The sequence below is a fragment of the Aethalodelphis obliquidens genome, unplaced genomic scaffold (assembly GCF_003676395.1).
Source record: "Aethalodelphis obliquidens isolate GAN/ISIS:26980383/991018 unplaced genomic scaffold, ASM367639v1 scaffold13, whole genome shotgun sequence".
NCBI classification, from domain to species: Eukaryota; Metazoa; Chordata; class Mammalia; order Artiodactyla; family Delphinidae; genus Aethalodelphis; species Aethalodelphis obliquidens.
Genome location: NW_020837957.1, coordinates 25,120,129 through 25,133,016, shown reverse-complemented (window position 1 = coordinate 25,133,016; position 12,888 = coordinate 25,120,129). Strand labels below are relative to the sequence as shown.

General features: G+C 40.1%; 1 protein-coding gene across 13 annotated transcripts in view; it reads left to right on the top strand.

The window, feature by feature from the left end:
* The first annotated feature begins 4,928 nt into the window (after positions 1–4,928).
* The window catches only part of KYAT3 (kynurenine aminotransferase 3), a 54,216-nt gene continuing 46,256 nt past the window's right edge, over positions 4,929–12,888 (top strand). For 4 of the 13 annotated variants that reach the window (XR_003434342.1, XR_003434343.1, XM_027114268.1 and 1 more), the window contains exon 1: positions 8,414–12,371. Coding sequence is in view for 11 of the 13 variants with exons in the window: in XM_027114268.1 (XP_026970069.1) it covers positions 12,210–12,371 (162 nt within the window). In the remaining 2 variants the exon portion in view is untranslated. Of the gene's footprint in view, positions 5,093–5,193; positions 5,606–8,413; positions 12,372–12,888 lie in introns of those variants that run through there. The other 9 variants (XM_027114265.1, XM_027114264.1, XM_027114259.1 and 6 more) reach the window with 9 other exon arrangements.

Sequence of the window (12,888 nt, the reverse complement as noted above, 5' to 3'; positions counted from 1 at the left end):
TTGGGTGGTTATTTCTTTTCCCATGTTAGAGAAGTTTTCAACTATAATCAATTCAAATATTTTCTTGGGTCCTTTCTCTCTCTCCTGTCCTTCTGGATCCCTATAATGTGAATGTTGTTGCATTTCATGTTGTCCCAGAGGTCTCTTAGGCTGTCTTCATTTCTTTTCTCTTTATTCTGTTCCACAGCAGTGAATTCCACCATTCAGTCTTCCAGGTCACTTATCCATTCTTCTGCCTCAGTTATTCTGCTACTGATTCCTTCTAGTGTATTTTTCATTTCAGTTATTGTATTGTTCATTTCTGTGTGTTTAATTTTTCTATGTGTTTGTTCTTTAATTCTTCTAGGTCTTTGTTAAACATTTCTTGCATCTTCTCAGTCTTTACCTCCATTCTTTTTCTGAGGTCCTGGGTCATCTTCATTATCATTATTCTGAATTCTTTTTCTGGAAGGTTGCCTATCTCCACTTTATTTAGTTGTTTTTCTGGGATTTTGTCTTGTTCCTTCATCTGATGTATAGCCCTCTGCCTTTTCATTTTGTCTATCTTTTTGTGAATGCGATTTTCATTCCACAGGCTGCAGAATTGTAGTTCTTCTTGTTTCTGCTGTCTGTCCTCTAAACATAACTCTTTTGACAGATATAATCATATATATTTGAAGTAGACAACATGGTGATTCCATATATATATATACATTGTAGAATGATTACAAAGATCAAGATAATTAACACATACATCCCCTCACACAATTAACATAGTTAACTCTTTTCTGTGTGGGTGCGTGTGTGTGCATGCGTATGTTGAAAACACTTAAGATTTACTCTCAGCAACTTTCAAGAACATAACTCTTTATAGCGAGAGTGTAAGATGGAAAACACTTTAGGAACTTACAAACCCAGACTTAATTGTCATTTTTTCCTGGAGCAGGTCCTTCCTAGTACTGCTTGAGTATTATGAGTAAAGGAAGAATGTAGTTCTGCCTGCCTGACCCTTAATACCTACAAGGGACAGATGCTGCTTGAGAAGTGGCCTTATTACTCCAGATAATAAGGCATTGCTTGTATCTTCCACTTTGTTCTCCTCTCTGCCATTCTATTGTCGCCTGCAAGGTCCATGTAAAGTGAGATGTCTTTGGTGAGCAAATGAGAGGAGTCAGTAAACCATCACAGCAGTACTATGACTGCATATCAGGAAACCTATACAAAAGATTTAAACAAAATTGAGGTTGATTTCTCTCTTATGTCAATACAGTAGGTCTGGAGCTAGAGTGGTAGCTTCATGATATCAGGTCTCAGGCTCCTTGTCTTCCATACTATTGTTCTACCATCTTCAACTTGAAGATTCTACCTGGTTGTGCAAGAGGGTAGTAGCCAACATGTCTGTACTCAGACTGTCAGGGAAACCACAAACAGAGGGAGCAATAAGGGCATATGATCCTTCAAGACATTTCCTGGAAGCAGCACATATAGCTTCCACTTATATCCCGTTGGCTAGAATTTAGTCATATGGCCCCCACCCAGCTAAAACAAAGACTGGAAATCCAGTCTTTATACCAAGCACTCATATACTCTGCTGAAATTTGGGGGTTGTATTACTATAGAAGAAAAGAATACTAAATATTGGGGCATAACTAGCAGCCCTATCCTAAAGATTCTCTTTCCCTTTTTCTTAAGGAAAAATTGTATAGTACTTAGTAAGAACCAAGCACAATTCTAAGGGTTTTTTTTTTTTTCAGTCTATGAAGTCATTTAATCCTTAAAATAGCACTGTAAGTAATGTTCTATTACACACATTTTACCGATAAGGAAATTGAAATACAGAGAAATGAAGTAACTTGCCCAAGTTTACACCGCTAGAAAATTGCAGAGCTGAGACCTGAACCAGACAGGTTGGCTTGCCAACTAAGCTATACTGCCTTCTCTCTGCTGTATTTCAGAATATTTTTAGCCCTCTGTATGAGAAAGTGGAAAAGACTTTAAAAGGGAGATACCATCTTTTTATTCAGAAAACAAATGAGCACAAGATATAAGAAAAGCACAGCCTTTAGTTATTAATTCCAAGGAGTCACTTACATTTCTGTTTTAAAAGCCAACATGAGTATAAAGAATAACACAGGGCTTCCATGGTGGCGCAGTGGTTGAGAGTCCGCCTGCTGATGCAGGGAACACAGGTTCGTGTCCCGGTCCGGGAAGATCCGACATGCCGCGGAGCGGCTGGGCCTGTGAGCCATGGCCGCTGCGCCTGCGCGTCTGGAGCCTGTGCTCTGCAACTGGAGAGGCCACAACAGTGAGAGGCCCGCGTACCGCAAAAAAAAAAAAAAAAAAAACAATAACACAAACCTTGGCATATGAACAAAGTATTTGAATGCCCAGCATTTGGTCTTCCAATCATTGAATGAACGTGCATGTAAACCAATAACAACAATAAGAGATGGCAAATCAAACATATTTATACTCTCTCTCTCTACTTAAACCACACTGAAATAACAGTGAGGAGGTTCTTTTAAGCCATAACCCTATGAGCAAATGAACAAGGGGAAAGACAGTGACAACAAATTTATAGACCTTAGAAAGCAAACAGGCAGGTAGAAATTGACAGCAGATTCAAAAACGGTTAATCCCAGACTAGTCATAAAGAAAGCCAAAAAAGCAACTAGATCCACCCCCACAGAACTCTCCAAAGGTTCAGGACTAAAAACACGAGGGTCATTTAAAGGCCTTTCTAAGAAACAACTAGATCCTCAGATCCCCACTGCAAGTTTGCACATCCCCACCAAATTTCCTCCTTCACTTCAGCAAGAGATTGGAAGTTTATACTCTGAAGAGGGTAAACAGAGAGTGTATGAATTAGGACAAACTAGGCAGAGGTGACTGTGGAGTGGTAGAGCTGAAAAAGAGGAATAAGTGAATGTCGGCAGAATGAACGTTGTGACCCTAGCCCTCTTTTCTTCCTCTGCCACCACCATAGCCCAGACAACATCATATCTCCCACTAACAACCTCCTAACCTCCTCCTTCCTGCTTCTACTCTCGCCTACCTGCAAGTCTCTTCTCCAAAGTAACTAGAGTGACTTTTTAAAATGTAATTAAGATTATATTATTCCTCTGCTTAAGATCTTCCAATGGCTACACCAATATAAAATTGAAACTTTCTGTGGTCTTCAAGGCTCTGCGTGATCTGGTCCCTGCCTTTCTCTCCACCCTAATCTGGAAGCACTTTCCCCTGGATTACAGTGCATTAGACACACTGGCCTCTTTCTTATTCCTTGCATGCCAAGTTTATTCTCATATCAGAGCCTTTTCAACTGCTATTTTCCTATCCAGAATAATTTTTTGCAAAGTTGTGTCTTTATCATTCAATTCTGGTTCAAATGTTACCTTCTCAAAAAAAGCCTATCCTGACTATCGTATTTAAACTCTCTGCAGTCTCCACCCCTCATTGCTTCTTTCATAGCACTTATCACCATCTGAAGTCATTGTATATACTTACTTGTCTATTGCCTGTTTCTTCCTCTTTAAGGTTTGAGACACTCACTTTCTCTGCCTCATTTCCCCCAGAAGCCTCCACACCTATGTTTCCAATTCACGTATTTGTTAAATATGAGAAAAAGATAAGCAGTACTTGCCATCAGGAACTGAACTGACACTTCCCCTTAAGGCTTCGGTATTGTTAGGAACTAGCCCTGGTGTTCCCCTGTAAAATAGAAAAATCGGACAGAACACTAACATCAGTCACTCTCTGGTTATGATGAAATGAGACAACAGATAAGATCACTCAATAAACTTGCTTAAACTCCAATAAAAACAAGGTCACTGCAAACTACAAAAATAGCAAACCTCCTCTTCTCCTGGTTAGCAAAACCATTGCTTCTTTACCAACTACAGACTTAGCCTTGCAATTTTCCTCCCTTCTTCTACATAAGATGTATTATGATGCCCAATCTAATAATCACCCCCACTTCCAGACAGCACCCAAAACAGCATGAATCTCCATTTCCTTGAACCCTCCCCTCCAAATCACCCAATACATGCTCAAATACTTGTCCCTATTGTACACAAGCATCTCTCCATTCACCTGATAATCTTCTGAATCTCGCAGTACCTAGGTGCAGAGTAGATTCCTTCAACCAGAGATTATCTTTGTTCTTTCTTCTGCAGTTGAATAACAAGCTACTGTTCCCCAACTCCTTCTATCCTCTCATTGTCTTAAATTAGGAGATAAGGAAAATCTACTTATGAAACCTAATTCTTACCAGAACCTCTCCTTTGGCTAACACTGCCCTCAATAAAGGAGTAATTTCTGGTGTTCCTTTTTCTCTTAGCCAATTTTTCTTCTTCACGTTTAAAGTGTCACTTATTTTCCTTCTCAGTTTCATACCCTATTCCATTCCCGGTTCTCTGATCGAATTCGTTTTACTGTTCAGGAAAGTAAAGTTCCTTTTTTTCCCCCCTCACCACCATCATAGGTGATAAATACATCTACAAAACTTTTCGCACACTCTCTTTAGTCTTGCCCTCTCTGGCACCTTCTAACATCGTTCAAACTACATGCTTCCCCTCAGCTAAGCCCTGTGACCCCACAGCTTGCTTTTTCTTCCAAATCAATCCTTTGTCCTATAACCCGCCTCAAATCAATAGGTCACATACATCCAATTAGACCTCAACTTCATACCCAATCCCGGCTATATACAAGCCTCCGCCCCATTCCACCCCTCACCTAGACCCGCGTCTATTGCAAGGCCCTGATCCGGCTCCGCACCTCCACCTGCCAAGTCCAGTCCCGGTTCCCGGCTGTCCTCACAGCACATCACGCCCGAGTCTAGACACCACAGCCAATCCCCGGCCACATCCCCACGCACCTCCCTCCCGCCCCCTTACTCTCCTGTGCCCGGCGCCTTTCACCTCCCCCTTCTCCACGCCCGCCCAGTTGCGTCCAGTCAGCTACCCCGGCCTGTCCCTCAACCAATCGGCGTTTGGAATCCCGACCCCACAGTCAATCCCTTCCAGGCTCCGCCCCCACGTCCGAGTCCCGGCCCATCAGGCTCTTGAGGCTTCGCGGGACTGGAACTCAGGGAGACAAGGTGTTCGCGTGACGGGTGTGAGTGGGGCGCAAGGTGGTCACTTGGTGGGGCTGAGGGCAGTGATCTCGGGTGCGGAGACGCGCGGAGGGAGGTTGGGAGGGAGGGAGGCCTAGCTGGGGTGCGCTCGCCCGGCCGCGCGCCTGGCGGGCTGGGAGAAAGAGCCGGGGCTGGATTTCCTTCAGCATTCGGACTCGCCGTTCGGAGCGGAGGCGGGAGCGCGGGCCTGGGCCGCTGACCCCCGGCCCTGGCGGCCCACGGGGCTGGTAGCAGAGGGTCAGCGCTGGAATTTCAGAGTTTGCTTGCTCTAGAGAGGGAATGGCCCTGAGGTGACTGGTCTTATAGGGTGGGGTCCCTTGGACCCCGGTCCTTGTCTCCTCCTTTTGCGCTTCATTTTTGCAATTTGGGCATTTTGTAAACGGTGTGGGAAGCTGACACCGACTCCAGTTCATCCGTAATCTGTATTCTTCCAGTTCATCCGTAATCGGTATAATCAATTTAAAAAAAGGAACAAGGCTGCTCACTTGCCACGTAAGTGACTCTTAGTGGAACCCATAGTTTTTAAGATAAAAGAGAAAAGAGGCCCAATCTGTTGCTTTTGGAGACCCCAGCCAGTACGGACATTCTTCCGTCTTGCTGGCGCGCGGCTCCCCCGCTGCTACCTGAGGGTGCAGCCGGGCAGCTGGCTCCTTCCACACTGGGCTGCACACCCACCATTACAAAGTTAACTCACGTGGGGCTGAAACCAAACTCGTGACAACTTAAACCGGACAGCCAGATTCCTTCCCTCTGCAGAAATTTGTAATTAATTACACGAATCCCATTTTCACAAAACAGCTTTTCAGCAATTTCAGGATCATGTCTCCTAACTTAAGTCTTGTGCCGGCTCAGTATGGCTGATTTTTCCCATTCTTGCTTCAGTGACATGGCTTTGAGGCTTATTCCCACTGTATTTCCCGCGCCAGTACCTTGTTCACCTCCTATATGCCCTATGTTGTATCAGTAAGCCTTATAAACATTCTAGAAGTGGACCAACAGGTACAGCGTGAGGTGGAAATAAACTTTCCTTGGGTCAGACTCTTAACCTGGGTTGTGCATTCATTAGCACTAGGCCTTTTTGCAGTCACCTCACATTAATCTTCCTTGAGCTTGCTGTTAACCTGAACATCTGTACTTTGTGAAATTCACTAAATCTTTTCCTACCTCTCCTCCACATATGCAAAGTGGTTATGAATTGATTATCTGGGTTTAGGTCCAGAGTTTCAAACTTTTTACAGTTCATCTTGACTGCTTTATTCATCTTTTAGCTCTGGATTCTCCAACAATCCATCAGCCTTCTCAGCTTCAGGTCCCCTCAAGCTGTGCCACACATATCTTCTGTATCTTCATTTTAAACAGCCTACACCAATGATAATAAATAGTTTAATTTTCTATTGATCATGTGTATATGACTGTGGAGTTTATCTTATGTATAGTATGCCATAATCAGGTTTACTAGATACCCTGATTCACAATTTCCTGATTTTCTTCACAGAACTCTGTTTTTAAGTATAAATGAAACAGTGAAAATATTGTTTAAAATGAAAAGCCATATACCTTTTGATTTTGTCCAACTTTTCAATTACATCCCAATCTATTCATTTAGCTTCTCGGTGAATATGCATATGAAATGTTAATTGCTTTAGAAAAGTGCTGCTCAAAAAATGTTTATTTAAAGTACAGAAGAAAAAAGCTTCAGGGGTTCTGAATTTGTATCTATCAGCCTGCTTAGATTTCTTTGGAGCCGATAATTCACTGGTGCCCTCACAGTTCCTTTTACAATGAAATTACCTAGTGAGAGAGTAATGAGTGAGAAGAAAAAAGATCTGGGCATTGAGGAATTCTGTCATTTAAGTTTGGGAAAATGAGAGATTGTCATAGGTCAAAAGCCAAGGGAAAATGGTGTTTCTGGGAGGAGACAGGGCTTGACCAGCTGATCTAAAGCTGCAGAGAGCTCAAGGAAAGTGAGAATTGCAAAATGTCCAGTGAATTTAACAATATGAATGTCAAAATTGACTTGCGCAAGAGCTGCTTCTATGGAATGATGGGTACAAAAATCAGATTGCACTGGGTTAGGGAGTATAGATTGAGGAAAGGGGACAGTTAATAAAATGATATGTTTTCATTGGGTTGGCCAAAAAGTTCGGTTTTTTCCAATAAGATGGCTCTAGTAGCACTTGGTTGTCTTTAACTTCATTCGAAACAATTTTATTAGATTGTATTGTGACAGCTTTCAAATCAGTGTGCATTTTTAAAAAACTTATCAAAATTGGTGAATTTTTGTATAGCCATTTTAATATTGACGATGGAAGAAAAAAGCAATATTTTCTGCATATTATGCTTTATTATTTCAAGAAAGGTAAAAACGCAACCTAAGCGCAAAAAAAGATTTCTGCAGTGTATGGAGAAGGTGCTGTGAGTGACTGAACGTGTCAAAAGTGTTTTGTGAAGTTTTGTGCTGGAGATTTCTCGCTGGGTGACGCTCCATGGTTGGGTAGACCAGTTGAAGTTGATAGTGATCAAATCGAGACATTGATTGACAACAATCAACGTTATACCACTTGGGAGATAGCTGACATACTCAAAATATCCAAATCAAGCATTGAAAATCATTTGCATCGGCTTGGTTATGTGAATCACTTTGATGTTTGGGTTCCACATAAGTTAAGCGAAGAAAACCTTCTTGACCGTACTTCCGCATGCAATTCTCTACTTAAACGTAATGAAAATGTTACGTTTTTAAAACAAATTGGGACAGGCGATGAAAAGTGGATACTGTACAATAATGTGGAATGGAGGAGATCATGGGGCAAGGGAAATGAACCACCAGCAACCACATCAAAGGCTGGTCTTCGCCTAAAGAAGGTGATCTTGTGTATATGGTGGGATTGGAAGGGAGTCCTCTATTATGAGGTCCTTCCAGAAAACCAAACGATTAATTCCAACAAGTACTGCTCCCAATTAGACCAACTGAAAGCAACAGTTGACAAAAAGTGTCCGGAATTAGTCAACAGAAAACACATGATCTTCCATCAAGATAATGCAAGACCACATGTTTCTTTGATGACCAGACAAAAACAGCTTGGCTGGGAAGTTCTGATTCATCTGCCATATTTACCAGACATTGTACCTTTGGATTTCCATTTATTTCGGTCTTTATAAAATTCTCTTAATGGAAAAAATTTTAATTCCCTCGAAGACTGTAAAAGGCACCTGGAACAATTCTTTGCTCAAAAAGATAAAAAGTTTTGGGAAGATGGAATTATGAAGTTGCCTGAAAAATGGCAGAAGGTCGTGGAACAAAACAGTGAATTCGTTGTTCAATGAAGTTCTTGGTGAAAATGAATAATGTGTCTTTTATTTTTACCTTAAACTTTTTGGCCAACCCAATAACTAGAGGAGACTTGAGCAAGGAAAGCTGAATATGCCGAGGAGAGGGGTAATAATCAATGGAGCAAAGTCTCTGTGGAGGGGAGAGGAATGACATCTAAGTCATGGGAGGAGGGACTGTCCTTTTGTAGCAGGGTCACTTCCTTTATTATAGTAGGAAGAAAAAAGGAATATTTTTAGGTTTGTTTTTTTACACGTGGGTAGGTTGAAAGAATTCACGTCTGATGGCTTCTGTTTTCTCTGTGATAGAGAGCAAGGTCATCTGCTTAGACTAAGGAGGGTTTTATGTTAGAGGAGTGTGGGAAAAATTTAATCATTTTGTACTATGGGAGAGAAATATTGCCTATTCTCTTATGGCTTTTGGGTGGGCCCAAGAATTAAACTGACATAATACAGATTAACAGGAGAAAAGCACACATTTAATAAAAGTTCTGTGTGACACAGGAACTTTCACAAGGAAATGAAGACCCAAAGAAGTAGCAAAACCAAGTGCTTTTATGCTAGATTGAACAAAGAGAGGCCATTGTGGAAAAGTAACCAAAAAATATAGGGAGACTAAAGGAAGATAAGAATTATTTTAACAAGGTCTGTTTGTACAGAATTCTCTCAGCTTTAACTCCCTGTCTAAGAGTGTTTCTTTTTTCCCAGTATAGGGCAGGTATCTTTCACATGGGAATTTTATCTCCTGTTTTCAGGAAGAAAGGGGGAGATCAGATCACTCTTCTTGCCTCGGCTGTTTTTCCAGTGCCTTTAGCTCACAATAATCCTTAGGCCAAAGTGGCAATTTTTGGGGGAGTATATTCTCCCATCCTGTACCTATAAAATATAGTAGAAATGCTGGAGAGTGTTGGGGGTCAATTTGAGATTAATGACCATAATTTGTGGTGAAACCGATCCTATCCTGTGTGATTTTCTCCAGCAGGCCACAGCTTCATGGGCCATAGGAAAAACAGACACTGTAATTGAGTTCATCCAGGGCCAGGGTTTTATAGATACCTATCTATAAAAGACAGACGGGGAGTTAGGGCATTGTAAAGAACATTATTGAAGCAGTGGAACTGGCGTCTAAATTGGAAAATAAAGGAAGGTGAGGTCTGATTGAGAAAAGGAGAGGCAGCCTCCTAGAGATCTTGATGATATTTAAGAATAGTAATCATTGGAATAAGTAAGCAAATTGGAAGGATAGGTAGTTTATGGTCAAAGATCAGAATACTTCAATTAATTGTTTTGGAATTAGACCAGATTGAGGTAATGGCAAGGTGCAGGGTGTGACTATAGGAGAGAGTGCCTAGGGTGGGATGGAAGAGAATAGTGATGGGCACAGGGATGTCAGTTGTTGGATGGACCATCTCTGAAGACATGGGAATTACCTGGGATGATCACAGTACTTAGAGTTGAGAAGAAAACTGTGTGCCTAATGACAAAATCTCTAATGAATGACAAGGAGTTATCAGCAGGCCAGAAGATAATATCATTGAAGCAGATGACGGAAGTAGTAGTCTGGTAATGGTAAAATAGACGGTAAGAAAGAGATAAGTGAGGCATATACAAGCAAAAGCTGACACTGAGGCATATAGGAGTGGTATCTTCAGGGAGCAATAAGGTTTCAGTTCAAGCTAGGAGGTACAAGGAACACTCTGAAACCATAAAGATGTAATGGGATTCGCTGAGAATGGTGCAGCCGTTCCGAAAGACACAGTAGAAAGTTTGGAAAGTGGAAGAGAAATGAAGGGCTGGGTCAGTTTCCAGGCAATACTTTGCATTATGGTGGTAATGTGCTGCAGAAAACAGGGAAGAAGAGGTGGGAATCAGGCTTTGGGATTTCCAGATGAAAACAGGTAGATTTAGTGTCAATTTCCAAAGGGGAATGGGTATTGAGGTGTGGTGGCCAGAGGGTGTGGCTCACCCAACCTGGGGGGAATCTCCCAAGACCTGCAGCCTGAGGTCACACACAACCAGCCACTGACGTACAGTACTTTCTGAGATTACCTTGAAACCAAGGATTCATTTATTCATCTGTTTTGAAGTATGGGGAAACTAAGGCCCACCAAAGGTCAGGGAATTGTCCCAGGATAGAAACCTTTTTTTAATATCAAAAATAAGGGTTAGAATCCAGGTATCCTGACTCCTAGTCCTGTTTGCTCCCCTCCCAGCTCCCCAACCCCATTTATCTGAAGAAGGTAGAAGAGGTTTCTCTCACTTTTCTACTTGCAAGAAAGAATTTTACTTATACTTTCCTTAATAACAAATAAATTAGGTTGAATTTAAATAAATGGGCATTTTTTTTCTGAAAAATATATTGTCCTAAATCAAATAACTCTATGATACTGAATGAAGATTGTTCAACATAGTCACTGTTGTTTGGTAATACCTTTCCTCAGAACTAGCCCTACTGCCTAATCCAATTAATATTTTATTCCTGAACAGAACTATTAATGACCAAAGAATAGGCATTTCTTGATTTAAGAAAACCTGCTCTTTGACTTGAAAGACGTAAAACATAAGGGGTAATTATTTACTTTACAAAGGAATCAATATTTCGTAAAAGGACTCATTATAAATAGTTCACTTAAATCATTAATTTATAATGTGATTTTATGTATTCATTCAGTCATTTGACACATTTATTTATCACGTGCCTCCTATGTGCCAGAGAAGACAGTGGTGAACTAAACGCACCAGGACCCCCTGTTCATGGCGCTTACATTAAATTATCAAATGAATGAGTGAGTGGTCAGCCAAACAAACAGAAAGTGCTTTGCAGAGAATTAACCTAAGCTGATGTGATGTAGAATGGCTAAGAGGCTGTCATTTAAGCTGAATTTTATTGACAAGGTAAGGAATTTCCATTTCACTTTTTAAGAAACATCCAATATATTATTTTTCACATCTGTAGCCTTCACATTTTGGTAACTTAAAGAGATTCATAGCTATTGATAGTTTCAGTGGTCCCTTTGAATCAATAAAGTGTGTCTTTTTTTCTAAAAGTTTGATTATTAGAGATGAAGGAAATGCCATCCACTGATAGAACATTGTCAGAGTAAAACCTTATGGGAAGTTTCTGCTTTCCTGAATGCTTTCACTTCTAAATGGCAGTATAATAAGAATTCCATTTTGCTTTGATCTCCCTACTTTGACCCATGATTGATAATGATTTCCTTACAAGTAGAGAAGTAATCTAGATTCATGCCTCTTAGCAAGCCATTTCAATAGATTTCCAGCTACCTAGCTATCTTCTGGAATTGTTGAAGGCAGTACCGCCTGAGAAAATAAGGGAAGATTCATTCGTATATTCTTCATATTTATCAAGGACCTACTATAATCCTTTTCAAACAACTTTCTAAATAACCTGTTTCTAACAACTTTAATTTACTGTTACAAATTGCATTTTTACTAGTGACTTCTCCAGACGATTCTGAAATTTAAGTAGTTCTTAGACTGAAATATTCTGGATTTTATGCCTACTAGGAATGGAACTTTTACTTCCTGTAGTTTAATGCTCTTGACTAAATTAGAACTTTGTTTTTTAAATTCACCATATCCTTACAGATCTCTACTTTAAAACGACACATGCATAAATTTGTATAAGGAGGATTCTATTAGAATGATTCCAGTGATGAGAGATTATATCATAGAAAGAAAACTCAGCTATCAATAAATGTTATTTTTATTTTATACAAGTTTATGGTCTATCACCTAGCTATAAATGTTTAATAGTGATATAAGTATATATTTACTCCCTTTAAAATTTTTTCTTTTGTCCTGTAGCATGTTTTTGGCCCGGGCGAGACTGTGCACCCTTGGCAGTAGACCTAAATTCCTGAAGACAATTTGTGCTTCAAAAATACTTGGACTCTCTACTTCTGCTGTAAGTATTGCTTAATCACTTACAGAAATAATAGTGCACATATTCTGCAGTGTCCAAAAAACATAATTTTTTAGATACTTTATAATTATTTTATTAGAATGGGTATTTCTGTTATATAAACTGAAATTATCTCTTGTCATCAGCTAGACCTGACCTTCACTGGGCAGCTGCTTGCCTGTCTATGTATCAGGCATATTGCTGGGCATTTTATTCAATATCTCACTTTATTTTATTTTTTTTAATTGAAGTATAGTTAATTTATAATATTATGTTAGTTTCAGGTGTACAGTTTAGTGAATCCATTTTTTTGCAGATTATATTTCATCATAGGTTATTATAAGATATTGGGTATAATTCCTTGTGTTACACAGTAAATCTTTGTTGCTTATCTATTTTATGTATAGTAGTTTGTATCTGTTAATCACATACTCCTAATTCTCTCCCCCTGCACACTCTTTGATAATCATAAGTTTGTTTTCTATGTCTGTAAGCCTGTTTCTGTTTTGTATATACATTC